Below are 27914 nucleotides of genomic sequence, written 5' to 3' on the forward strand. Positions count from 1 at the left end.
AATGGCTAACTAATTAAGGGGAGAGTGACATTCCTCAGGCCAGTTAAGACAGCAGAGTTCCCATCTTTATAGTCCAAGCTGGTTGGGAGTCAATGTCCCACCGCAAGAATCTGCTAATATTCAGGTTCAGTGAACCTCATGCATACCCTAACTAAAGGATCAGGATTTTCCACCAATTGTAACTCGGATTGAAGTTTCTCTAATTAGGATACGGAATTGTGAACCTAACCAATTGTGAAACTTTTGATTGTAACTTGGACCAATCCGAGCCTTGGAGGGAGGGCTAAGGGGACCAGACTAACAGTATAAAGCTCCTCTCTCTGAGGTGCTCAGTGTGCTTCGTTTTTGCAAAGGAGTGCACGTGGTTGTCTGGAGAATTGAATAAAGGAATTTCTTCCTTCACTTTAAGAGAGCTGTATCTTGTTATTTCTACTCTTGGTTGGCTTGCAGTAGGCAATGACAGCTCCTCCCCTGCTGACTCCCCAATCTTGCCATTCTTGGAGGTCGTTGATAACAAAGCCAACTAAAATTAACAAATTACATAATTTTATGGAAATAACTATTTCTTCCCCCCTTGCCACGCCCCCACCAATCTCTAACATCTGGCCTAATAGAAGACATCTGGATTTTTTTATATCAGCTTCTGCATTCAATCTATTACAACGTGGTTTGGTTGAAATTTATGAAGAAAACTGGGCTTCACACAGCTACCGTAGTTGGACAAGGCAGGAGCATTTTAATGGGCAAATAACATCTTAGTATCTTGAAAATAACAACCTTGAGGACCCTCTGAAAATAATTTAGAGAGCCCCAGGTGTAGGCAGACCACACTTTGAGAATTCTTGACTTAAGGGCTTTTGGTGAACCCTTAAGAGCCATATGGTGAACGTTTGAATGTGGAGTAATGAATTTGCAGACAATCCCTTGATTGTCAATTACGTAGTTTGTGTTCTGCGCCTGGGGAGGGCGGGGCTTTCTAGGAAGCCTAAACCTTCTTTCATTTCCCAGCAAAACCAGCAAGGGGAAAGTACTGAGCAGGTAGGTAATGGACGCCCCCTCCCCAGAACCTGGGATTTTACCACCTCTCCCTGGATATAGTGCCTTTGCTGATGGTGTGCTTGGGTTTCCTTCCAGCTCTCCCACTCTCGTCCCCACCCCGCACCGAACCCTCCAAGCAAGTCACGCTGTTCTAGTTCAGGCTCTAGGGCTCAGATGTGTCTCTGTCCCTCCAGGGAGACCCCAGCAGACTGGGTATGGGGCCGCATATTTCGTTCTCTTCCTGATGGCTCACTGCCACGTATCCCATGCCCTCGACACCCCCATCAGCGCTGGGACAGAAGGGGTGCAGCTTCATCCCTCCTTCTCAGAGGTTCTTGCCGCTCTTGAAGTATGGTCTTTCTGGAAGCTCGCCCGCAGGAGTCATTTAAATCGTATCTGGCCCTTCTAGGTCCTGCATGCCAGGTCCCCCAGAGTCTGGATTACTCTTTCCGTCATGGCTAGGAGTCTCCCTTTAAGAATTAGTATCTGCACCACTGGGCACTGGCTGATTGAGGCCAGCAGGTATTCCTTATACTAAGTAGGGAGGGTGTGGCACTGAGAAGGAAGGAGAAAGTCTGTAAATCTGGGCTTTGGTTTGAGGCTTAGACTAGTCTGCTGTTTACTATCTTTGAAAAACAGCTTTCTCCCCCCACCAGGCTATTACTTTCCTTCTAAGCTTGAGAGTAAGGGTTGTGCATTTGAAGGAACTTCAGATTTGGAGCCAAGATTCAGAAGACCTCAATTTGAATTCTGTTTTTGAGTTTTGGACAAATCACTTCTTATATCTGGGCTTCAGTTTCCTCTGCTAAATGAGAAGCAAGTACTTCTTATGGAACCTTCCAGCTCTAACTTTCTGCCATTATGAGAACTTTGGCTTTGTTGCCCAGGCCTGGTATGTTTCTCCCATTTTGGATGATCTACTCACTGTTCAGTCACTTTCCATTGTCTACCTAAGTGCTGCCACTGGGGCAGAGTTCTGTTCCATCCTGATCTGCTGATACTGCAGGTTGTATTATCCAGGACTTTCTGCAGGGTCACTCCCTGTTTTGATAGAATTTTGCAGGCCCCACCAGCCTTAGCTAGGATTTGCCTGATTGCTCCTGATCAGTTCTTGCTGAAACTTGGGCCTGGATATTTTGGGCTGACTTGGGGGTGTCATGTGGAGTAAATGTGGACTCATCCACCGGCTGAGTTCTCAGGATGAGCCTAGGTTTACTGCTCTAAGGTGATATTTGACAAATATTTGTTAAACAGTTACCTTGTGCCAAGACAGCTAGGTGGTGCAGTGAATAGAGTGACAGGCCTGGAGTCAGGGAGACTCCTCATTCTGAGTTCAAAACCACCCTCAGACACTTACTAGCTGTGTGATCCTGGGCAAGTCCCTTAACTCTGTCTGCCTCTCAGTTCCTCCTCTGTCAAAGCACTCCAGTATCTTTGCCCAGAAAACCTTAAATGGGGTCAGGAAGAGTCTGACACCAATGAATCTGAACAGCAAAAAATGTGCTAGTCACTATGCTAGATGCTGAAGTTACAAGGAAAAGTAAAAACTCTCCTGCTCTCAAGGAGCTAATTCTGTGGGAAAAGAAAACATGAAAATAACTAGAAGTTATTTATTAAAGTATTATTAAGTACTAAATAAAAACTAAGGTTAAATATTAAAATGGAAGTTAGAACTGAGCATGGAGGACCAAGGAATTGTGCCACAGGTTTTCAGAGGGGAAGGGACACTTCCCATACATTTTCACTTTTTTGGTGTCCTTGGGAAATTTAGCCAAGGTTAGCAATGACTTTTTTGGACTGTTTTGACCTTTTAGTGTTCACTGAATGTTCAGAATAGTGTCTTACAAGATATCTTGCTAAATTTTTTAAAAATAAGCAATGACAGCACTATTTCTTTCCACAAAATATTAGGGTGCTGGTGGGAAGTCTCGTCTTCCCCAGAGAATCCCTGGGGAATGACACAGGTTAGTGACTGAACTGTGACTCAAGATGGAGACAAGACTGGAAGAAGACTTCATTGAGCATGACAACCCTGACAATACCCAATAGGATTGTGTATTTAGAAGTGTCAAGTCCTGAGATAAACCAAAGCCATGAGTTGAAGGATAAAGTATCTTTAATTTAGATACCAGGGTACCAAACTTGCCACCCTGGAGGATGTCCCTGCAGCCAACTCACTGGGAAAGGTTCTGTCAGCAGATTGAAGCCCACCCCTCAAAATACAGAGGAGTCCAAACTGGGTTGAAAGCAGAAATGTTTCATTAGGAGGAAAATCAGACACTAGTGCCAAAGCCCCTAGTACAGAGGAGCCCATAGACCAGGAGAGGCAGAGGAGATTTATGCTTTAAAATCATGAAGGGGAAGTTCATGAATGGACAGTATTTCTCAGGAAGAGATGGACAGAGAAATAGGACATTTTGCAGGAACAGTGGACCTCAAGGCTAGTTGCAGGGGCAGGGGCAGGAGAGGAAGGCACACAGTTCAGCAAGGTCAACCTGCAAAGGCATCTGGGAGTGATCAAGACCTTGGCTCCCTGCAGGCTACTTTCAGCAAACAGGTTTACTCTGTATCCAGTGCGTCTGCTTAGTAAGGTAACGCATAGAAAACCAACATATTAATCTTAGGGCCACTTCCACAGTTATTATACTTTGAGAAGAGTGGGAAGAAGTTACTGTTGCAGTCTGAGAGGTTTAGAGACACCTCAATGACTGGGAGTATAGGACAGGGTGGTCTGAAATGAATTCACAGACTCAAGCATTCTTTAAGTCAAGGTTGCAAAGATTTATTGTTGCGCTATACAGCAGGCAGAGGTCCTTAAGGAATTCTGCCATGGTGGGCAGAGCTCCTTAGGGAACTTGCAACCTAACAGGAATGATGCTAAAGCTTATATAGGAAAAGTAGTGAATTATGTGGCAAGTATGCTAATTAGGTGATAACATACGACTACATCATTCACTCCTGGAAACTGGGGAGGGTGGTTTCCTAAGGGGTGTGTTTTTGGTCTGTTATGTCTGAAACAAGATAGCTTTGGGAGTTGACATCTATAGTTTGACCTCTGGATTGTATATGTAACTGTGGGAATCAGTACTTGATAGTTCTGCTGGTACAAGAGAGTCCTGTTCCTGCAAGGGAAATTCTACAGAGGTCAGCTTGTTCTTGTGACAGGGAGATATAGTCTGCCTCACTGGGCCCACTCGTGAGTCACTGCCAGAGACAGGGTCCTTGGGCTGGAGGGAAACTGTCAGGGATAGTGTTTCTGAGGTCAGGGAGAAATATGATCTTAGAATTGAGGTTCAAGTACAGGCACTGAAGCACCGCGTCAGTATTATGATATTGTAAGGTCTGGTTATCAGTCCTCAGTGGCCCTTGGCAAGGAAACCCACATGATTCTGGCTGTTTTGCCCTTCATGCCATGAGTCCCAATGGAAGGGGACAAGGACATTAGAGGCTGAACTCCAGCTTAACTTAGGTTCCTTCATATGGTAAGATCTCTGAGTGGGGAGGACTTATGGTGTGATTTCAGCCCAACCTAATCATGAGTAAAGGTCATAAGAGCTAGAACTTTAAGTAAAAACATTACTGAAATTAGTATATTACTACAATCATTAAGGGAGTGCCAAGTAACATTTGGTATTAATAACTTTCTGCCATTATATCAGAAGATAATCTGATAAAGAAATCCAAGAACTGGAGGTAGAAAACCAGGTAAGTAGAAGAGTTGGGTAAAAGAGCAGTGGTAGCAGAAAAAGGTGTGATAAATATTGTCATCAAAGTATAGTGCAGACCACCTGAAAGAGGACATCAGTGAGAAGACTGAGACACATCATAAATTTGACTCAGACATTTCAATTCTGGAATCCTGCTGGAATCCTTTTCTTCTCCCTCTACTTCCCCAATCCGAACAGCTAATACTTTTTTGACTTTCCTTAATGATAATTTCATCCTTCAAAAAATGGAAAAACCAGGGGAAGTCTATTTTGAATCTGACTCTCACCAATAAGGAAGAACTGGTTGGGTGGGTGGAGGGGACAGAAACTTTGGTGGGGAAGTGATCACTCCAGCTTAGAATTTGTGATACAGAAGTGGAGAGCCAGGCAGAGTTTGACACATGCTCAGATTTTAAGAGCAGACTTCAAGGGGTGCAGAGACAGAAAAGTTTGAACTTCATGGTCCAGATTTCTACAGGTTTTCCAAAGCAGGAGGAAACCTCTTAAATCTATTGGATATTCCTTTAAGATTATGAGATCCTTAAAAGCAGGAACTATCTTGCTTTCTAAACTTGTATCACAATGCTTTGCACACAGTAAATGCTTAATAAATGCTTTGTTGTTCATTCAACTGACCTTTGTTGATGACCTCAATCCAAGACTGCTCTCAAAAATGAAATTCTTCAATGATTCCCATCAGGAAGACAAAGGGATTGTCTGAAAACCCCTGTAAGTGCTTGGAGAACTTTTCAACCTAGATTAAAAATAATTGTAAAGAAATGAAAGTAAGGTCAGGAAATGAAGATGAATTCAAAAGCATGCCTTTGTCCAGTAAGAATAATATTCAACCCATATAAGTCGTCAGCATTTCTGTAGATTACTAACAAAGCCCAAAAGCAGGAGAAAGAGAAATTCCATTTTAAATTAACATAGACATTATAAAATATTTGTGAGTCTGCTTGCAAAGACAAACCCAGAAACTACATGAACACAATTACAAAACACTTTTTTCTTTTTTTTTGGTGAAGCAATCAGAGTTAAGTGACTTGCCCAGGGTCACTCAGCTAGTAAGTGTTAAATGTCTAACCTGGATTTGAGCTCAGGTCCTCCTGACTCCAAGGCCAGAGCTCTATCCACTGCACTACCTAGCTTGACCACAAAACACTTTTCACACAAATAAAGTCAGATCAAAATAATTGGAAAAAACATCAATTGCTTGTGGGTAGGCTGAGCTAATATAATAAAAATGACAATTCCACCTAAATTAATTTACTTATTCAGTACCATACCAATCAAACTACCAAAAATTATTTTATAGAGCTACAAAAAAAATAATAACAAAATTCATCTGGAAGAACAAAATGTCCAGAATGTCAAGGAAATTAATGAAAAGAAATGCTAGGGAAGGTGGATTAACCATGCCAGATCTTAAATTGTACTATAAAGCAGCAATCATCAAAACTACTTGGTACTGGCTAAGAAATAGAGTGGTGGATCAGTGGAATAGGTTAGTATACAAGACATAGTAATCAATGATTAATAGTAATATGCTGTTTGATAAACCCAAAGACTAGCTTCTGGGATAAGAACTCACTATATGACAAAAACTGCTGGGAAACTGGAAAAGAGTATGGCAGAAACTTGGCATAGACCACCATCTTATACCATATAACTAGATAAATTTCAAAATGGATACACAATTTACATATAAAGGCTGATACCATAAGCACGGGGAGAGCAAGGAGTAGTGTACCTGTCAGATTTATGGAGAACAGAAGAATTTATGACCAAACAAGACAGAGAACATTATGAAATGTAAAATGGACAATTTCAATTAAATTAAATTGAAAAGTTTTTGCACAAACAAAGCCAATGTAACCAAGATTAGGAGGGAAGCAGAAAATTAGGGAAGAATTTTTACAACCAGTATCTCTGATAAAGCACTCATTTCTAAAATATATAGAGAATGAATCAAATTTATAAGAATTCAGGTCATTCCCCAATTGATAAATGGTCAAAGGATATGAAAGGCAGTTTTCAGAGGAAGAAATTAAAGCTATTTATAATCATATGAAAAAAATGTTCTAAATCACTATTGATTAGAGAAATGCAAATCAAAACAACTCTGAGTACCACATCACACCTATCAGATTACCAACATGACAAAACAGGAAAATGATAAATGCTGTAGAAGATGTGGGAAAATTGGAACACTAATGCATTGTTGGTGGAGTTGTGAACTGATTCAACCATTCTGGAGAGCAATTTGGAACTGTGCCCAAAGGGTTATAAAATTGTGTATACCCTTTGAGCCAGCAATACAACTTCTAGGTCTGTATCCTAGAGATCATTAAAAATTCAAAAAGTCCTAAATGTACGAAAATATTCCTAGCAGCTCTTTCTGTGGTGGCAAAGACTTGGAAATTAAGGGCATGCCCATCAGTTGGGGAATGGCTAAACAAGTTGTGGTATGTGAATGTAATGGAATATACTATTGTGTTATAAGAAATGATGAGCAAGAAGTTTTCAGAAAAACCTGGAGAAACATATATGAACTAATGCTGAGTGAAGTGAGCAGAATGAGAACATTGTATATAGCCACAATGTGCAATGAGGAGCTTTCATAGACTTACCTCTTCTTAGCAGTGCAAGGATCTCAGACAGCTGCAAAAGACTCATAATGGAAAATGCTGTCCACATCCAGAAAAAAGAATATGGAGTCTGAATGCAGATCAAAGCATATTCTTTGTGCTCTCTCTCTCTTTTGTTTTGTTTTGTTTTTATTTTTTTCTTCTTTCTCATGGTTTCTCCCATTGGTTCTAATTCTTCTTTGCAACATGACTAATGTGAAAATAGGTTTAATATGAATGTATATGTAGAGCCTGTATCAAAATGCATGCCATCTTGGAGTTGGGGGAAGAGAGATGGGGAGACAATTTGGAACTCAAAATCTTATGAATGTGAATGTTGAAAACTAAACATAAATAAATTTAAAAATAAATGGTTGCTAAATTGAATGGATGAATTAATGAATAAATGAAAAAGTATTTATTTAGAAGAAGCATAAAATTCAGGAGTGCTGAAACATATATTGAGCTGAGCCTGGTAAGGAAAGCTAAGGAACACCAAAAAAAATAAATGAATAAAAGAAGAATCTGGCTTCCTTTAGGATTTAGGTCACAGCTTGGTAAGACTCAGATAGGACAGTTCAGCATAACAAACTGTCCTTGGAACAACCACAAACCCTACCAATAGAAACAAACCCTTTTGATGACTTAATAGTTCCTCCCTGAATAAAGTGGGACTGCCCACTTATGTCATCAATCACCATTTTCCCCCTTCATTTACCAGTTCTGAGGCTGAAGCCCCTACTTATCTTCCAGGCTTTGTGGGTCTCTTATGTGTAGCAGCTAGTATACTTCTATTAGTAAGTAAGACTCACTGTGCCTAAGTGAGTCACTGACCTGAGGTTAGGGGAACTTGACCCTTGGGCTGTCAGATTGAATGGAGATGTGTCTATTGTCTTTGACCTCTTCTTTCCCTCTTTCCTGCCACCTTTGCCTGCCTTCTAACTGATGGGTTGTTTCTGGTAGAAAATTCTGGTTCCAATAAAAAGTGGTTGACAGTGGGGTTGGAACAGCATCTATGGATTACTTCAGATTTCACTTTACTTTTTTTTAAACAGAGTTTCACCATGGAACACGCTTGTGGTCTTCTCACCCGCTGCAAGCAGCCAGGTAAGTCCACCAGGAGTACAAGCAAAGATGAGAAAAAGGAGAGAGAACTCCAGAAGTGTGCAGCCCTTCTGTGGAGTCTTTGGGGGTGAGAATTGAGGACTGAAGTGCATTTCCTTCCTCCAGTGCCTCTTAAGAGCATCTCGGTGGCTGTGTCTATCCGTGAGTTTGTGGCAGATGTGTCTGCAAGCCTGGACTACAAGAATGAGGAAGCAGCTCCTGTGGAAGCATTCTTTGTGTTCCCCATGGATGAAGACTCTGCTGTTTATAGCTTCCAGGCTGTGGTGGATGGGAAGAGTATAGTGGCAGAAATACAAGAGAAGCAGCAGGTAGTGGGGATGGCAGGCCAGGGCTCCCCTTTGCTTTCTCCATGTTGAACCAATATGTTTTATTGTAGTCTCAGCTGGAAACACTGAGTTGCTTTTGTCCTCACTTGAGGTGCTGTTTTGCCCTTGGTATTCTCTTCTGTAAAACGAGGGGAATGAGCTAGGTAGTCATCAAGGGGCTTTCTGACTCTAATTCTCTGTTTCTTGACTGAAAGCATTTGGAGAGAAGTCAGCCTGAGTGGCTGTTCCTTCTGCCCTCAAGCCTGCTATCTTTTTCTCTCTGACTGCCTCCCCTAAGCAGTTATGTCTTCTTTTGCCTCTCTCCCCAAAGCCTTTTTTCCTCTTCTCCTTGTTCCCAAGATTTCCTCATTCCTGCTCTTCCTCTTGCCCCTCAGGCCCAGGAGAATTATGAGGATGCTATCTCCCAAGGCCAGCAAGCCTTCCTTCTGGAGCAGGATAGCAGCTCTGGTGACATCTTCAGCTGCAGTATAGGAAATTTGCCCCCTGGCCAGAAGGCTGCTGTCACTCTGAGCTATGTTCAGGAGCTATCCCTGGAGGCAGATGGGGCTGTTCGCTTTGTCCTGCCAGCCATTTTGAATCCACGCTATCTCCTGCAAGGTGAGGAGCCTGGCCTCCTCCAGTAGCAAGAGGTTGGGGATTGTGGATGGAAGAACAATGGGGGCATCTGGTTCTACCTGGATCCTGTGGCCTAGGGGAGAAAAGGGCCCTCTTTGTTCCTCCTGGGATCAGCACTGTGTGGCTCATTGCAGAGTCAGCTGAGGCAGACAACATCACCTCTGAAGTCCCTCGGGTTCCTGGCAAGGAGCTGCCTTACACGTTTAGTGTTAGTGCCAGTGTCTGCTCTCCGCATGGCATTGAGAAGGTCCAATCCAACTGTCCTCTGAGTCCCCTGCAGTACTTGGAGATGACAAGAAGGTTGCCCAGGTAACTAACTAGGCAGGAAGCACCATTGCCTTCTTGCCCTGCCCACTTCCATACCTCAAAGCAATGTCCTGAACTCACCCATAAGATGGTCATATTTTATCCTCTCCCCCTCCTTCTAGATCTAGACTTTTCTCTTTTCATACCAACTCCATCCTAGAACATCACTCACCAAATGGGAGGTTAACTTTCCAGCCCCTTCTTGTCACCTGGGAATCCAGAAGAAGCTCCTAGATTTCCTTCTTGTCTTAGCATTACTGTGCTCTGCCTCATCTTCATCCAGGTTTCCTTGGCTGAAGGGCATCAGTTTGATCGGGATGTTGAGATTCTGGTTTACTACAGGGAGGTGAACACACCCAGTGTCTCTGTGGAGCTGGCCCAGGCTGATGCCAAACCAGGTGAGCCATCTCAGGAGCTTGCTCACCTTGCTGAGCATATACCTCCCAGGCATGCTGACGCTTGGCAGAGAGGTATTGAAATAGTTGCAGGATGGTTGTCACTATGGTATGCAGTGGTGATCTCAGGAATCCAAAGAGGTACATTTATTACTTACTGAAAGAGAACAAGGAAGGATTTCATTATTATGCCGAATGTAGAAATGCTAAGGCTTAAAGAACAAAGTTACTGTTCTAACTGTTGAATATTATATTATAATACTTTGACCTAATTTAAAATCATAGAGTAGTACAGTGACAGACCCAGAATCTCAGAACTCAAGAGATAGCAAAGACCTTATTGTCTAATGCAGGATCTTTTTTTAAAAATTAATTAATGTGTTTTTCATTTTCAACATTCACTTCCTCAAAATTTTGAGTTCCAAATTTTCCCCTCCCTCACCCCAAAATGGCATGCATTTGAATACTCCTAATCTGCCCTCCCTTCTATCTCTCCCCCACTTCTCTTATCCTCTTCCCCTTCAATTTTCCATAGGGCAGTATAGATTTCTATACCCTATTTCCTGTATATCTTATTTCCCAGTTGCATGTGCAAACAATTTTTTTAATCTTTTGTTTTTAAAATTTTGGATTCCAAATTTTCTTCCTTCCTCCCTCCTCACCCACCCTCATTGAGAAGGCAAGTAATCTGATACAGGTTATACATGTGTAGTCATGTTGTGAAAAACTAAGTATATTTCCCTTCATCCTATCCTACTCCCCATTTATTCTGTTCTCTCTTTTGACCCTGTCCCTCTGTAGAAGTGTTTGCTTCTGATTACCTTGTCCCCCAATCTGCCTTCTGTCATCTTCCTAATGCCGGATCTTTTTGTAGAAGCTGTTGTGTAACTATTGCAGCCCTGCCATATGCTTGTATAGTTCGTTTTGTTGGAAGGACCTTGCATTTTATCCATCTTCCATTTAAGGTAATTAGAATGGGCATATGGTTCTAGCTGGATGAGATCTTTTGGAAATCTCTCTTGTGATGTGTGACCAGCCCAGTTGGTTTAGTCCAATGTATATTCCTCTCACGTACTTCACATAATATCAAGGGATTTAGAGGAATAGCCTGCACCTGCTGGCTTCTTGTCCTTAACAGTTTTTCACTGGCAATTTTGTAAGTTGTCTTAAGTCCTTTTGCAACTAGGACAAAAATGCAAACCAAAAATAAAAGCTCGAGGTGTAATAATTAAGCCCTCTCTCTTCACTCAGCTCCGTTTTTTTGGTTTTGTTTTTTGCCTCTGGATAGGTTCCCTGATGGGAGATCCAGCTGTAATGGTGAGTTTCTACCCTAGCATCCCTGAGTGTCAGGGAAGGAACACTGGTGAATTTATCTTCCTCTTGGACCGCTCAGGGAGCATGTCCTCTGGAATGAATAGCAAAGAAGGGGCCCAGAAGCGCATAGATAGTGCCAAGGTACCAGTTTATTTTCCCTTTTATGCCCCTTTTGCATGTCCTTTTTTTTTTCAGGAGTGAAAATGGAACTATGAGCTTAAATTAATTTTGTAAGGCACTGACTATTTCCTTGTGATGGGCTGAATTTGAATGTTACCACTTTAAGGGTAACTTACTGGGACTGGTGTCATGAAGGGGAGAACAGGGTGAGACCTGAGTGTCACAGGGATGGAAAATGGTGACTTTATTTTTTGAAAATCTCTTCTCACTCAGGAAACTCTGGTCCTGCTGCTGAAGAGTTTGCCCCTTGGCTGTTTTTTCAATATCTATGGATTTGGATCCTCCTTTGAATCCTTCTTCCTGTGAGTCTCTGTCTAGAGTCACAGAGGTGGGGAGGAGGGTGGAGGTTAAAAGGGGAAGTGTTAAGGAAGCTATTACAAATGATATAGTTACAGAATTTGTGAAGAGGTAGTATAAGACCTGTCTTTGGAGCTGGGATTTATGAGAGGGGCAGGAGGCTTAAGTTCTTTACACTGTTGGAAAATGTCTCTTATGGAACTCTCTTGTGTGTGTGTGTGTGTGTGTGTGTGTGTGTGTGTCTCAGAGAGAGTGTGGAGTACACACAGCAGTCCATGGAGTTGGCTGTACAGAGAGTAAAGGCTCTAGAAGCTAACCTTGGAGGGACTGAAATCTTAGAGCCACTGAAGGACATTTATAGCAAATCCTGCAGGCCAGACCACCCTCGGCAGGTGAGGACCTGGGACTGGGAGAAAGAGAGATACAAGTCTTGTTTTGTTGATGGGTCCTTAGCATTAATCCTGTCTGAAAGCCCAGTGATCAGGTGTTTTGGACGCAGTTGGGGTTAAGTGACTTGCCTAGTCACAGAAGACCCTGACACAGCAGTTTGGAAGGCTGTAAAACCTCCCAGGTGCCCTGAATGAACCACCTACCTCTCAGTTGTAGAGATAGTTTTAAATGCTTAGCACAATGTCTGGCACATAGTAGGGTGTTCCGCAAATGTGAATTGCCTTCTCCCTGCCACAGCCCCTTATCCCAGCTCTAATTTCATGAAGTCTCTCCTTGTAGACCCACGGTAATATTGACCTGAATTGTGAGGTAGCCTGCTCTATGTTGGGACACCTGCTTTAGTTTGGGTCAGGGGAGCCCTGGGTTGAGGAAACTGACGTGGCTTTGACAGGATCTGTGGCTGCTTGTCTCCCTCTCTGCAGCTCTTCATCTTCACAGATGGAGAAGTTGATGATACATGGAGGGTCATTGCTGAAGTTCAGCGTCATAACCAGAATCACAGGTATGGTTTTCAGGAGTCAGCCTGTGACACATATGTACTCACCATGTTTCTGGGCCACTGTTTCTTCATTTATAATATGAGGGATTTGGGCCAGAGAACCTGTTGAACAAGTAAACACACGGACTATGCCATTTCTTAGGAAGGAGCCACAGGAGGGCTTCTAGTACCTCTTTCACTATAGTTCACTTTTGATACAGTCAGACAGTAAGACAGGAATGGAGTCATAATAAGGGGTTAAATAAGCTTACTTTATTCTAATCTAGTCTTCTCAAAGGGAGTTTGCAGATAATGAGAGCTCCAACTCCTATAGCATTCCCTAAAAACACTTCTCAAAGGGGCCTGCATGAATGGGGGGCAACTACCCCTCCACTCGATGGGGTCAGTTGAGACCAGTACAGCTAGCGCTGTCCCCTAAATCTCCTCAAGCCTCAATGAGGGCCAATTGAGGTAAACACACAGATTCCCCTTTCCCAAGCCTTGATGGGGGCCGATCAAGGCACACACAGCATTCAGCCTGACCATTCACCCCTATAGGGGTCCCCAATCATTGACCAGTGCCCACTTACTTTATAGGGCAACAGACAAAGAGGCACATTGCCAGCAATAGTCTCATGATTTTACATCACTTCATCCCTATATCTTCCATGACTGCGCAGTAGAAAACTGTTTTGAATGAAGATTGTGAGAACTCATAAATAACACCTAGGAAGTAGAGATTGTTATGGCTATGGATCCTGGGAAGAAAACTCTAAGAAAGAATAACCAAACATCCACTTTACACACACTTAAATTCACCTTACTTACACAGCCTCAGAGGTTTCTTCCTGCTCTCCATCTATGATTCTGTGGTGATCATCTGCAGATGGCTGGGTACTAAAAAGGACTGATCCCTAACAGGCCTCCACCCTCTAAGGCTTTTGTCCTCTAATTCTCCACAGAGTAGGAGTCAGGAACCTTTTCCTAAAACTTCCTCTGGCCAGCCTGCTGTCTTCTCATTCCAGGTGTTTCTCTTTTGGAATTGGAGAAGGGGCTTCCACCAGCCTTGTTAAAGGCATTGCTCGGGCAGCTGGGGGCACTGCAGAATTCATCACGGGCAGGGACAGAATGCAGCCCAAGGTGGCATGGTTTTCTTTTTCTCAAAAGCATCTCTTCCAGACTGAGGCAGCACAGTAGCTTTCTGAACACAGATATGTCCTTGTCCCCATATCCTGTGCCGTAGCACTTTGTGTATTGAGGTGCTTTGGAAATGTGCCTGGGTGGGTGAAGTGGGACCTTTCCCTTTCTGGGCCTTGGGACTTTGCAGCTGTAGATCTGAGACCTCTTGAATGTGGAGCAGGCATGACCTCACTGTGTGTTGAAAGGGGTCCAGGATGTTCCCTGGGAAAGGCCCAGGTCATGACAGACAGAGTCTGAAGGGACATGAACATGAAGGGGATGAAAGGTACAAAGACTGGAGCTGGCCTCAGAGACCAGGACCTTTCCTTGCTTCCCTGGAGGTTCTGGCTCTGCAACTTGAACTTACCTTCATGGTTGACTGTCAATATCCCACTATCCCAATTTTCCTGTCAGGGACAAAAAGAATTGGAAACAGATTGCTGTGATGTATTCAGGAGTTTGGAAGGGGGTTGAAGCCTGGTTTCTCACATGACCAAGGAAGAGGAAATATCTTGTCTCTGCTTAATTATCCTCTCTCATCAAGTTGCTTTCCTTCCCCTTCAAGCTCTCCATTCTGTTCCCCCAGGCCCTCCGGTCCCTCAAGCGGGCCCTGCAGCCAGTGGTACAGGATGTCTCCCTGACCTGGACTCTGCCCCCTGGGCTGGAGACTACCTTGCTCTCTCCTCCTCCTACTGTCATCTTCCGGGGTCAGAGGTTAATCGTCTATGCCCAGTTGAAAGGGACAAATGCAGTAAGTCCCCATTCCTAATTTTGGGTCCCATGGTTGTGGTAGCAGACGTCCAAACTCTGTCCTGGGATTTTCCTTTTCTGGCAGTGGGTGGGTATGTGGGCTTATCCAGAGGATGACATGTGGAAGGGAGGAATAAGTGCTCTAATTTCCTTTCCTTCTTGTATATCTGGATTTTGGTAATTTTTTTTTCCTGAACATTACTCCATTCTGATCTATTGGGGTATGTAGGACAGAGTCTGTAGTCCAAGGATCTGTGTTCAAATCTCATCTCAAATGCTTATGACCTGGGACAAGTCACTAAGCTCCTTTAGACCTCCTTCCCAGCTATGTAAAATGAAGGGGTCAGTCTGGATGTGCTCTGAGATCACTGCAAGCTCTAGAGCTATGATCTTATGCTTGTGATTTAGACCTCAATACTCCATTAATGGACTACCTACTGCCTGACCTCTCTGCTTATCCTCTTCCAGTCCCAAAGAGGCAGCAGGTGAGGTATGTCTTCAATACAAGCTCCAAGGTGAAGGCTTCAGGAACACAGTGCCATTCTCCGTAAATGCCAAAGGAGATGACAAGTAAGAATCCTTGGTGATACCTCCTTCCTTTTTCACTTGCCTGTTGGACCCTAGTCTCCTATGGACCCATATATATCTATTCCTTTTATTTCCCACTACCTTTCTCTGCTTATTGGGAATCCTTAGGAATTGGGGGTTAGGACCACCTTCCTAGGTGCTAATAGGTAGCACAGAAGATTGTCCCTTTCCAGACTTACCATTCACCGCCTGGCTGCCAAGTCCTTGATCCAGACCCTTGATGGGAACTTACAGGATGCTGCAGAAGTGAAGAACAAAGTGGTGGATGTTAGCCTTCAGTCCGGAGTTGTCTCCTCTCATACTGCCTACATTGCTATCAATAAGGAGCTCAATCAGCCCATTCAGGGGCCCCTAACTCGGAGGGATATTCCATTGGCTGCTACCTACCTCAGTGCCTCATGTTTGCAAGGAAGAGCGTGTAAGGTGGATCTCAGCCCCTTGACTCATATTCTAGAGATAAAGAAGTTTATATTGGTATTTTCTGCCCTTTTGATTTTGGGATATTCTGCCTAGTGTTTTGAGATGCTTTGTTGGTATAGCTTTCCTGCTGCAATGGGTGGGGGGGGCTGTCTCTTGGGGGAGATGGAAAATCATAGAGAAGATAGAAATAAAGGGGAGGGAAGAAATATTAAGAAGCAGAAATCTTAGAGGGTAAGAAAGCCATACTTGCTAAAATTCTTGCCATTTTATTCTTGTATCCTGTAAGCTACAGTTATGTAAATGGCTGCAAAATATTCAGTAGATGGGTATTACCTACAAAGAAGATATTGGGGACACACCGAACGCTGTTGGAGGGGACCACTTTGACACCTACAGAGACAGAAGTTCCTGAAGAAAGGATCTTATAGCTAGAGATAGAGAGTATGCCTGGGGCCACACACCTTGAAGAATAGTCATCCTTCTTCTGGACTTTGTGTCTGACCCAGGGATACTAAGCCATTCTGATCTTTGCTTCTTCCTACTTGGTTTCAGATATGATGGCATCTCCTGCTTTCCAGCTGTGTTCATATGTTGTACCTCCAGTATCCAGCACCATGGGAATGTGTGGTAGTTTATGTGAGCTTGAGGCCTCGGATGGTAGCTATCTCTGTGACTCAGACTGTTTCACAATGATGACTGCTAGAGGTAAGATTCCATTTTTTGTTTTATTTTGCATTTTGGTCTATTCCACTTGTAAGATTTTTTTAAAGTGCCCACCCCCTCTTCAAAAAACAGAAGACTGCCATGTTTGCGAATTTGGAACAGCCTGCTTTTAAAATGGCATCACACCACAGTAGCTCAAGCATCAAGTTCACAGAGGATTCCATGGCTAGAGGTGAAGGGGACTCTGGACTCTGCTTTGTGTCATTACCACTTTGTGTGCTGCAAACCTCTTGTTCTAAATGATTATTTCTTTGAGGCTTTGCCTCTGAAAAGTATTAGGCAAGGGAAGGAAGTTGATTTGTCTCCCTGTTGCCACTGTGGGCCTTGCTTGGCTGCCTTGTCCCTTGGTCACTGATGTAATTTCTCACAAAGATGTACTTTTCCTGATAGCTAAGCATCAGCTCTTTCTTCTCCTCTCTTCTCTGCTCCAGTCTTCACCAGACTTTATGACTCCCAGTAAAAGGAGAGGATTCTTGTTTATAAAGGTTGGCACCAAACAGCTCCATCCTTTTCTAAGACCTACTATCACACATGTATCTGTGTGTAGGAATTGGGGGTTAGGACCACCTTCCCAGGTGTAAACTATGGGTTTATGAGAAGTCACTGCAGTTTATTAAGAAGGGAAGTCACAAGGTCAGGCCTATATTTTAGGAAAATCAATTTGCAGATGTCTGGAGGGTTGATTGGAGTGGGCAGAGACTTAAGTCAGAGAGACCAGTAAGGATGCAATGCAGCAATCCCAGGGACAGTGAATTAGGTTGATGATCATGTAGGCAGAAAGGGAAAAGAGTGCTATGGGAGGTAGACATGATCAGATTTGGCAACTGATCTGGCTGTGTGGAGTGAATAAGAGGAATTGAGGCTGACTCCAGGATCATAAATCTGTTGAATGAAAGGATGGCTGTGCCCTTAACAGAAATGAAATATAGGAGGCAGCTAGGTGATGTGGTGGACAGAACATTGGCCCTGGATTCAGGAGGACTTGAGTTCAAGTTTGGCCTCAGACATATAACACTTGCTGGCTGTGTAACCCTGGGCAAATCACTTGGCCCCACTGCCTAGCCAAAAAAAAAAAAGAAAATATGGAGAAGGATATATTTGGGAGAAGATGATGAGTTCTTTTGTGGACATGCTGATGTTAAGATGCCTACAGGATATTGAGTTTAAAATGTCAAATAGGTATTTTATTATGTGAGATTATAGCTCTAGTTGAGAGATGAGGGCTAGAAATATGGATGTGGGCATGATCTGCATGGAAATAATTAAATCGATGGGAGCTAGTTATGTCAACCATTCAGTATAAAGAAAAATAGAAGTCCTGAAAAAGAAACTTTGAGTATAACCAGTTATGGATCCTCATATAGATGATGGTACAGGAAGGAGACTAAAGGGTTGGCTAGTTGGAGGGCAGTGTCAAAAAATTGCTAAAATTATAGCCATTTTATTCCTGTGTCCCTTAAAGGACTCTTACGTAGAAGAATGACTATCCAAAGATCTAAGGATGCCTCCTGTGTTAATTGCTGCAGATAAATCGAGAAGGATTAGGATTGAGAAAAATCTATCTGATTTGGAAGTTAAGAGGCCATTGGTAATTTAGGAGAGAATAGCTTCAATTTAGTAATAAGATTAGGAAGCAAGAAAGATGTTGAGAGGTGAGATAATCAAAGAAGTAGAGTCAGAGATTGTAAATAATTTTTTGTTCATATTTCCTGGCAATCATCTGGAAATCCCAATCTTGGTCTCCATCTCAGTCTTTTCTTCACTTCCCATCTCTACTTTTTCCTCCAGTATTCAGCATATAGCAGTGATTTCAAAATAAAGCTGGTCGTCAGGCTTTAGTTTTTTGCGCAGTTCTTCATGATCTCCAGGATTGCCTTCTGGGTTTGTTCTGGTGACATCCTTTGCCCCTCAGGACCGGGAGGAGTGGATGGTGGTTTTTCAGGTGAGATCATCTCGGGAGGTTTTCCTGTCATGCGCTTGATTAGCTCTATGTCTCAGAAACTCAGAAGAGCTTTCTGTTTTTATGATCACGTAGACAAATGGTTCTTGAGCACAAAACCAGAAGCCGGAAAATCACAGATGGAAGTCTGATAGAAGAAAAAGGCACCTTATAAACCGGAGCTATTCAAAAGGCACATGGGCAGCCTTGAGGTAGTGGGTACACCTTCACAGGAGGTCTTTAAGTAAAGGCTGGGGGATGTTGTAGTGGGGATTCCTGTGGGGTTATATGGAATTTGACCAGGGGCCTACTGTGGTTCCTTAAAATTCTGAAATTTTGTGATTCTCTGTGTTAGTCTGTGTTAGGCTGTGTTAGTCAAGAAGTCCTCAACCATTCATTTTTTCCTCATTTTTCTCTGGCTGTTTAACAAATGATCTTCCCAGTGAATCTACTTCATTGTTCTTCTGAAGGCCAAAAATGTGCTTTACTGAAAAGACTTAGCCCCCAGAATGGGAAGCCTGTCAGACTTATTTCATGGCTCCACATGTTCTGCTTCTTCACCTCCTTCTCTACATTGAACTTGCCAACTTGTTAACTTGAGGTTCCCCCTGGTATAGTTTTACTTTCTGTTTCCTTCTATGACTCATTCAACTTCTTCAAAAATTTAGATGCTATACCGTTTGGTGCATATTTACTTAGTATTGATAATACTTCATTGTCTGTGGTATCTTTTCAAACACCTTGGTTTCCTTCCTTCTCTCTTTTAATTAGGTCTATTTTTGCTTTTGCTTTCTCCCAGATCATGATTGCTATTCTTGCTTTTTTTTAAACTTCATCTGAAGTATAACAGATTCTGCTCCAGCCCCTTACTTTTACTCTGTATGTCTCTGTTTCAGATGCATTTCTTGTAGACAACATATTGTAGGATTCTGGCTTTTAATCTATACTGCTGTCTGTTTTTATTTGATAGGTGAGTTCGTTCTCTTCATATGTGTTTTACTTCTTGTCACTGCCTCCTCCAATCCCCACTCCTTCTCTCAGCCCCCTTCCCTCTTCTCTTATCCTCATCACTATTTGCTTCCTTATAAGGTAAGATTGATTTCTATTTCCAACTGAGTATGTTATTCCATCTTTGAACTGATACTGATGAAAGTAAGGTTGAACTTCGCCTGCCACCCCCCTATCTTCCCTTCATTCTAAAAGCTCTTTAACATTTCTTTTATGTGAGATGATTTACCCCATTCTGTCTCTCCCTTCCCTCTATTCCCAGTGCAATCTTATTTCTTACCCCTCAATTTTTGTTTTTTTTTATATCATCTCATCATGTCATCTCACACCCGCGTCCTCTCTCTGTAAATACTCCTAATTGCCCTTATGGTGTTAAAGTTCTAAGAGTTACAAATATCATCTTACAATGTATGAAAATAAACAGTTTAACCTTGTTGAATCTCTTATGTTTTGTCTTTCTTGCTTTTGTTTTGCCTTTTTATGTTTCTCTTGAGTTTTGTATTTGAAGATCAGTTTTTTTATTCAGCTCTGGTCTTTTAATTAGGAATGATTGAAAGTCCTCTGTTTCATTAAGTGACCATTTTTTTTTATCCTGAAGTATACTCAGTTTTGCTGGGTAAGTGATTCTTGGTTATAACCCTGTCTCCTTTGCCTTCCAGAATATCTTATGCCACGCCTTTTGGTTGTTTTATGTAGAAGCTGCTAAATCCTGTGTAATCCTGACTGTGCTTCCACAATATTTGAATTGTTTCTTTTTGTCTGCTTGAAATATTTTCTCCTTGAACTCTGAAATTTGGCTATGATAGTCCTTGGAGTTTTCATTTTGGGATCTCTTTCGGGTTGTGATTGGTGGATTCTTCCTGTTGCTTTGTCCTCTGGTTCCAGTATATCAGGGCAGTTTTCCTTGATGATCACTTGAAATATGATGTATAAGCACTTTTTTGATCGTGGTGTTCTTGCAGTGCAATAGTTCTTAAATTATCTCTCCTAGATTTCTAGGTCAATTTTTTTTTACCAATGACAAATTTCACATTTTCTGTGTTTTTATCCATTTAATTATGTTTTATCTTATCTTGATGTCTTATAGAGTCTTTTGCTTCCTCATGCCCAATTCAACTTTTTAAGGAATTATTTTCTTCAGTGAGCTGTTGTACCTTTTTCCCCCTCAAATTTGGCCAATTCTATTTTTTTAAATATAAATTTATTTTTAGTTTTCAATATTTACTTCCACAAGATTTTGAGTTCCCAATTTTTACCCCATCTCACCCCCCCCCACCCCAAGATGGCATGCATTCTGAATATCCCTTCCTCTAGTCTGTCCTCTGTTCTATCTCTCCCCCCTTCTCTTATCCCTTTCCCCTCCTGTTTTCCTGTAGGACAGGATAGACTTCTGTACCCCATTTCCTGTATTTCTTATTTCCCAGTAGCATGTGGAAACTTTTTTTTAAACATATGTTTTTTAAAATTTATGTTTCAAATTTTCTCCCTTCGTCTCTCCCCACCCACCCTCATTGAAAAGGCAAGCAACTCAATATAGCTTATACATGTGCAGTTATACAAAACACTTCCGTAGCAGACATGTTGTGAAAACCTAACTCTATTTCCCTTAATCCTATCCTGCCCTCCCATTTATTGTATTCTTTCTTTTGACCCTGTCCCTCCTCAGAAGTATTTTTTTCTGATTACCCCCTTTCCCAATCTGCCCTCCTCTCTATCGATCCCCTGCTCTCTTGTCCCCTTCTCCCCCTATTTTCCTGTAGGGTAAGACAGATTTCCATACCCAATTGAATGTATGTGTTATTCCCTCCATAAGCCAAATCCTATGAGAATAAGATTCACTCATTCCCTCTCATCTTCCCCCATTTCCCCTCCACTATAAGAGCCTTTTCTTTTCTGTTTTTTTTTGTGAGATAATTTACCCCATTCTACCTCTCCCTTTCTTATTCTCCAAGTATAATCCTCTCATCCCTTAATTTTATTCTCCAGATATGACCCCTTAATCTTCAACTCACCCTGTGCCCTACATCTATCTATCTATCTATCTATCTATCTATCTATCTATCTATCTATATACATACATATAATTTTTTTCCTCCAACTACCCTAATACTGACAATGGTCTCATGAGTTATAAATATCATCTTTCCATGCAGGAAAGTAAACAGTTCAACCTTAATAAGTCTCTTATGATTTCTCTTTCCTGTTTACCTTTTCATGTTTCACTTGAGTCTTGTATTCAGCTCTGGTCTTTTCATCAAGAATGCTTGAAAGTCCTCTATTTCACTGAATGACCATTTTTTTCCCCTGAAGGATTATACTCAGTTTTGCTGGGTAGGTGATTCTTGGTTGTAATCCTATCTCCTTTGCCCTCTGGAATATTATATTCCATGCCCTGCGGTCCTTTAATGTAGAAGCTGCTAAATCTTGTGTTATCCTGATTGTGTTTCCACAGTACTTGAATTGTTTCTTTCTGGCAGCTTGTAATATTTTCTCCTTGACCTGGGAACTCTGGAATTTGGCTACAATATTCCTAGGAGTTTTCCTTTGGGGATCTCTTTCAGGAGGAGATCAGTGGATTCTTTCAATTTCTATTTTGCCCTCTGGTTCTAATATATCAGGGCAGTTTTCCTTGAAAGATGATTTTGATCATGGCTTTCAGATAGTCCAATAATTTTTAAATTCTGTCTCTTGGATCTATTTTCCAGGTTAGTTGTTTTTCCAATGAGATATTTCACATTGTTTTCTAATTTTTCATTCTTTTGGATTTGTTTTACAGTGTCTTGATTTCTCATAAAGTCACTAGCTTCAATTGCTCTATTCTAATTTTTAAGGAAGTTTTCTTCAGTAATCTTTTGGACTTCCTTTTCCATTTGGTCAATTTTTCTTTATAGGGCATTTTTCTCCTCATTGACTTTTTGGACATCTTTTGCCATATGGGTTAGGCTATTTTTTAAGGTGTTATTTTCTTCAGTATTTTTTGGGGTCTCCTTTAGCAAACTGTTGACTTGTTTTTCATGATTTTCTTGCATCACTCTCATTTCTCTTCCCAGTTTTTCCTCAAGTTCCCTTACTTGCTTCTCAAAATCCCTTTTGAGCTCTTCCAAGGCCTGGGACTGATTCATATTTTTCTTGGAGGCTTTGGATGTAGGAGCTTTGACTTTGTTGTCTTCTTCTGGTTGTATATTTTGATCTTCTTTGTTACCAAAGTAAGATAATATAGTCTGATTCTTTTTGCACTGCTTGCTTGTGATCCCGGCCAATTACTTAAGTTTTAAACTCTTTGTTAAGGTAAGAGTCTGCTACCAATGTGGAGAATGTACTGTCCCAAACTTCGGGGGTTTGTATAGCTGTTTTCAGAGATACTTGTAGGGATCTATAAATTTTTAGCTCTTCCAAGGTAGTATGATAAGGGGTGATGTATTTACTCCTTTTCTGGCCTGTGCTGTGGTCTATTTGTGACCACAAGTACTCCTTTCTGTCCTGGAACTGTGAGGAAGGTTTCCTGTCCACAGCCACTACAAGCTTCACCAGGCCAGCACTCCTCCTCACCCCAGTACTGTGACCCAGATCCAAGCATGGGCAAAGGAAGAGATGCCTGCCTCAGCACTGGCAAAGAGATCCATTCAATCCCTCTCTGATCGGCCACTGAATTCCCCCTCAGTCTGTGGGCCAGAAGCTCAGGTGGCAGCTGCCTTCCCAGGGCCGAGCTCTCTGGGAGCTGGAGCTGAGACCCCGCGCTCCTCTCAGCACCTCAGAAACAGACTTTTCCCACTGACATTCTAAGTTGTCTTTGGCATACATGGATTGAGGAGTCTGGAAACCACCACAGCTGCCTGCGATTCAATCCTCTGAGGCCCACTCCAGGTTCCCTGCAGCCTGCGCACCCACTCCGCACTGCACTCCTCTTCCAGCCTGGCACGACATACCATTCTGATCAACCATCCAGGTTGTCTTGGGCTGGAAATTTGTTTCACTCTGTCTTTTTATGGGTTCTGCTGCTTTAGAATTTTATATAATTTTTTTATAGGTGTACGGAGGGGGTTGGGGCAGGGCTCAAGCAAATCACTACTTTTAAACTCTGCCATCTTGGCTCGCCCCCAATTCTATTTTTTTAAGGGGTTATTTTCTTTGGTAAATTTTTGTGTGTCTTTTTCCATTTTTTGTGTTTCTTTTTCCAAGCAGTTGACTCTTTTTTCATGATTATCTTGCCTTGTACTCATTTCTTTTCTGAATTTTTTTTCTATTTAATTTACTTTTAAAATTCTATTCTAAATCTTATGAAAAATAAATGCTAAAAATGTCTCGATGTACAATTAGAAAAAAGTAAAATGCTATTTAAAATATTATCATTGTAGAGAAAATAAATTTTTAAAAAATCTTCTTTAACCTCTTCCATGAATTTTTTTTTGGGGCTCAGATCAATTTGCATTTCTCTTTGAGGCTTCACACGTAATCATTTTGACACTGTTGTTCTCATCTAAGTTTGTGCCTTGAATCCTCTCTGTCACCATAGTAACTTTATATAATCAAGTTCTTTTTGGGGGGGGGGGTGTTTGGGGGGTGGAAGAGTTTGCTCATTTTTTTCTTCCTATTTTGTGACTTTATACTTGTATGTGAGTGTTGGGCTCTGCTCCTACACTGTCCTATGCCTCTTGTCCCTAGGCTCTGGGGCCTTGCTACTGGCTTTCACTGGGCCTCAGGGCCTAGGTGCTGGCTTGTATTGATTGTGAGGACCTCCCTACTGCCTTGTACTGTGGGCAAGGTCTTGCTGCTGGTTGGCTAGTGAGGGGGGGCATCAGTGGTGGTCAGGAATGGGGGCTGGACCAGCTGATGGCCTGTACTAGGGACCAGTCCTTGCTGCTCTTTTGGACTGGAAATCCTGGCTTGCACTGGGGAAAGGCCTACCAGGTGTATTGCCCTGGGGCTCCACAAGGCCTTAGGGAACTTGTTGGGGGAGTTGGGGTCTGAGGCTCCACAGACATGAAACCTAGGGGATTTAAAACCAGCATTACTACTAGGTGCCCTCTCCATTTTACCCTTCCAATGCATTTTGCTTTGTGTCTAGTAGGACTTTGCAGAATGACATTTCCCCTCAGTTGCCATGGGGGTGTGAGTGATGCTGAAGTTTACTATTTATTCCCCCAGACATATCCCCTCCAGAGTCTCCACTTATGCAGCTGATTTCCCTCCAGAAGGCAGATGGGTCCTGGGAACTGGATGAAGCTCTGGCCTCAGTCCTGGGAATGAGCATTCAGAGTGCATTGGCTGCATTGCCTGATCAGGTAAGGTCCCAGAGAGAGGGAGGCATAGGGTGGCATGTTTAGGAGGGGAAGAGCAAGAGAAAGAGGGCAAGAAGAGCAATCCAGCTTTGGACAGAGTGATGGGAGCCATTGCCCATTAGGTGTGGTCTGTGACTGAGAGGTTGATGGAAATATTTCTTACCCTTAAAGCTGGATAGTTCCTCATGTTCCTCATGCTCAGTAAATATCTATTTATTGAGGAGAGTAGTAAGGGCAGGGAACTGGAAGAGGTAGATAATCAATCTGGGATCAGTTCTTTCTCTGGTCCTGGAGGGGCTAGGAACCATGCAATGGTTTGTCTGCCCCTTTCTGGGGTACCCTGACCCTGGGGCCTTGGGTTCTGTATATTCTCTAGAGTAAAGATGTCCCAAGGTGGGCCACTATCTTGGCTGTGCTGTGGATGCACAGCTCCAGTTGGGACGAGAGAGAAGAATGGGAACTCCTGGAAAGAAAAGGCTGTGGCATGGATCCAGGCTCGATCTGGTAAGGATACTGCCTTGAGGACCTTTTTCCATATACATCAGGACACTTGCTATTCCCTCAGGATACAGCTTCATGAGCTTGACTAGGGTGGGAGATGGAGGGATTGATGGACTGATTCCTTTCTGTTCCACTTTTTTGGTCTTTCAACTCAGAGGAAGGCCTCATAGGTAGTGAGGGACATAGAGGAGACACGAGAAGGTTAGAAATGCCTAAGGGAAAGGCTGGTGGGATATCAAGAACTCTCAACAGAGTGGTCTTGGCTCTCTTCACATTCCTTCTGCCAGGTTGCTAGCATCACTCCTCCCACAGCTGCCCTCAGGGTTAGGCTGAGACTGATCTTACAGCTATTCACTCCTCTGGTTTCAAGAATATTGTACCTCAGAAGTGTTTTGGGTCCAGGAAAAGTGAAAGGGGAATTTAAGAGATGAGAAAAGAGAAAGAGCATGACTCTTGGTGGGGATATAGCAGTGCCTTCTGTTAAACATAACAAATGCTTGATGAATGTTTGCTAGAGCTAGAAATGGTTGGGGGAGGGCAGAATTGGAGTAGGGGTAACTAGGTAGTACAGTGGATAGAGGGCTGGCCCTGGGGTCAGGAGGATCTGAGTTCAAAACTGGTTTCAAATATTTACTAGCTGTGTGATGTTTGGAAAGTCACTTAACACTATTTCCTTCAGTTCCTCATCTGTGACATGATGTGGAGAAGGAAATTGCAAACTACTCCAATATCTTTGCCAACAAAATCCCAAGTGAAGTCACAAAGAGTCAGACACTACTGAAATGATACAACTGCAACAAAAAGGGGGTCAAAGAAGGAATAAAGGAAAGGTAGATGAAAGGGAATAGGATGGAGGCTGGTGAAGTGAATGTGCTTCTCTGCTTTTCTTGCCATTTCTCATGTTATTCATCTTCTTGTGTTTACAGATCCCTCCCTGGGTGAATGCATCAAAGCTGCCAATGCTCTCCTGAAATCATCTGTGGATCCTGCTGTCTTTGGCCTATGAGAGTAGAAATGGAAGTGTTTATTTCTGGCTGCCACTCCTTACCCTCTGTGCTGCTAAAACCTGTTGCTGTGCCTTCCTTCCTGGTTATGCTCATTCCCAGTAGGGACTGTTCAGTCAGATTCCATTTGGTTCAATTCAAGTATTTATTAAGGGCTCTACTATGTGGGCATGTGCTAGGAGCTAATGCAATGAAGACAGAAGTGATACTCTGAGGAAAGCAGCAAGTACACAAATTAATAAATTGCAAAATATGTACAAAATAAAATAATTTTGGGGGGGAGAGGAGAAAGAAGGAAAAATCAAGAAAGAACTCTTCCTTTCAGTTTCACAAACACTTCTATAGTAGACCATTCTTTGTGGTTACCAGAATCTCTGTCACTGCATAAAATCCAGGAAGTGCAGGGCTGGGGAAGGCAGATAGTACTCTACCTTTTCCCATTCCCCCTTAGACTATGTCAAGGTGTAGTAAAGAAAGAATGGTTCCCCCCATTTTATTAATGAGTAAACAGAGGGAGGGAGGTGTCTAGTTTGAAGTGTCTTTTTGTCTATATGCAGGTAGGGATTTCACCATGACATATATTATTATCATAACAGAACTAGAATTATTTTTATTAGGTAACTTGAAAAATTTCTTGTAACACTTTATCTTGCACACTACCTAGGCAAAGCTGGTGAGCAGGTAATGACCCCAACAAAGAAAGGGATTCCCACTAGAGGTGGAAGGCAAGCATGAGGTTTAACCTAACTCTGTGCCTGGAGGATAGGCTTGGGAAGAGATACCTAAACTGCTTTGGACCATTCTGATTCTGTCTGTGTGGCCTTTGTATCCTCCAGTTCTACAAGCATGATGAGCCCCCCATGCCACCTATGGCAGCTGTTGGAGACATAGAGACTAATCTGTGGTCATGGAGGTGGAATTCTATGACTATGGGCTGTAGGCCCTTGGCTTTTAGGCACTGTTCTCTGCTCAACTAACAATAGTAGTAGAGAGATGTGGGTTAGAAATCAACATTTCCCTGTCTCTGAGATGAAGGAAAAGGCCTTCTCTGCATGTTACAATTTTATATCTCTACCTGCTGTGTCAGGGGTATTGAAGCTTTCAGAAACCTGTTGTTTCCTTCAAATATTCAACTATCAAGAATAAAATGACTTGACTATTAGTGCTGTTTGGTTTATGTTGTGTTTTCTTTTGCCTAGTCACAGTACCTTGTCCTTACACCTTTAAGCTGCTGTCCTGATTGCCTGCTTTTCCCAGGTGACAAACAATACCCCTTTCTGCTTTTTTTCTTCATATGTGTTGAAATGTCCCATCTCATAAGTAGGACCCCATAATTCAGCCTCTAGTCCCCATTCCCTTGGGTTGTGGATACCCATAGCAGGACTTCCCAGGAATGTCTTGATAAGCTTGCAATTCATGGCATTGGTGGAGGAGATAGAGCAATAGAAGGATCTAACGTTGTTAAAAATCTGCCTAGTTATCTGGTATTGGGTAAGCATTCTCAATCTATTTAGTGAAAGATACACAATCTTGACTACAGCTGTTCTCACCTTTCTTATTTATCAATTTTTTTAGAGACACCAGAGGGTTCTAAACAATTAGATCCAAGAACTTCCTCCAGGCCAAGGACCTTGATGCTCAGGGACTGAAGGATTTATAGAT

General features: G+C 42.4%; 2 protein-coding genes across 2 annotated transcripts; both read left to right on the top strand.

The window, feature by feature from the left end:
* The first annotated feature begins 966 nt into the window (after positions 1-966).
* On the top strand, positions 967-15301 carry LOC110207267 (von Willebrand factor A domain-containing protein 5A-like). Its single transcript, XM_078146909.1, is given in 14 exon segments — positions 967-1038; positions 8431-8482; positions 8606-8808; positions 9201-9423; positions 9576-9722; positions 9725-9750; positions 10031-10145; positions 11431-11597; positions 11850-11938; positions 12181-12325; positions 12806-12885; positions 13887-14001; positions 14627-14791; positions 15199-15301. Coding segments are annotated over 13 exon segments (1536 nt in total). The 5' UTR covers positions 967-1038; positions 8431-8439; the 3' UTR covers positions 15217-15301.
* On the top strand, positions 15216-27414 carry LOC144454361 (von Willebrand factor A domain-containing protein 5A-like). Its single transcript, XM_078146152.1, is given in 7 exon segments — positions 15216-15280; positions 15552-15796; positions 16351-16503; positions 24614-24750; positions 25124-25219; positions 25221-25251; positions 26175-27414. Coding segments are annotated over 7 exon segments (807 nt in total). The 3' UTR covers positions 26255-27414.
* The last annotated feature ends 500 nt before the right edge of the window (positions 27415-27914 follow it).

Source organism: Phascolarctos cinereus, unplaced genomic scaffold, assembly GCF_003287225.1.
Source record: "Phascolarctos cinereus isolate Bilbo 61053 unplaced genomic scaffold, phaCin_HiC Scaffold_726;HRSCAF=1367, whole genome shotgun sequence".
Lineage (NCBI taxonomy): Eukaryota > Metazoa > Chordata > Mammalia > Diprotodontia > Phascolarctidae > Phascolarctos > Phascolarctos cinereus.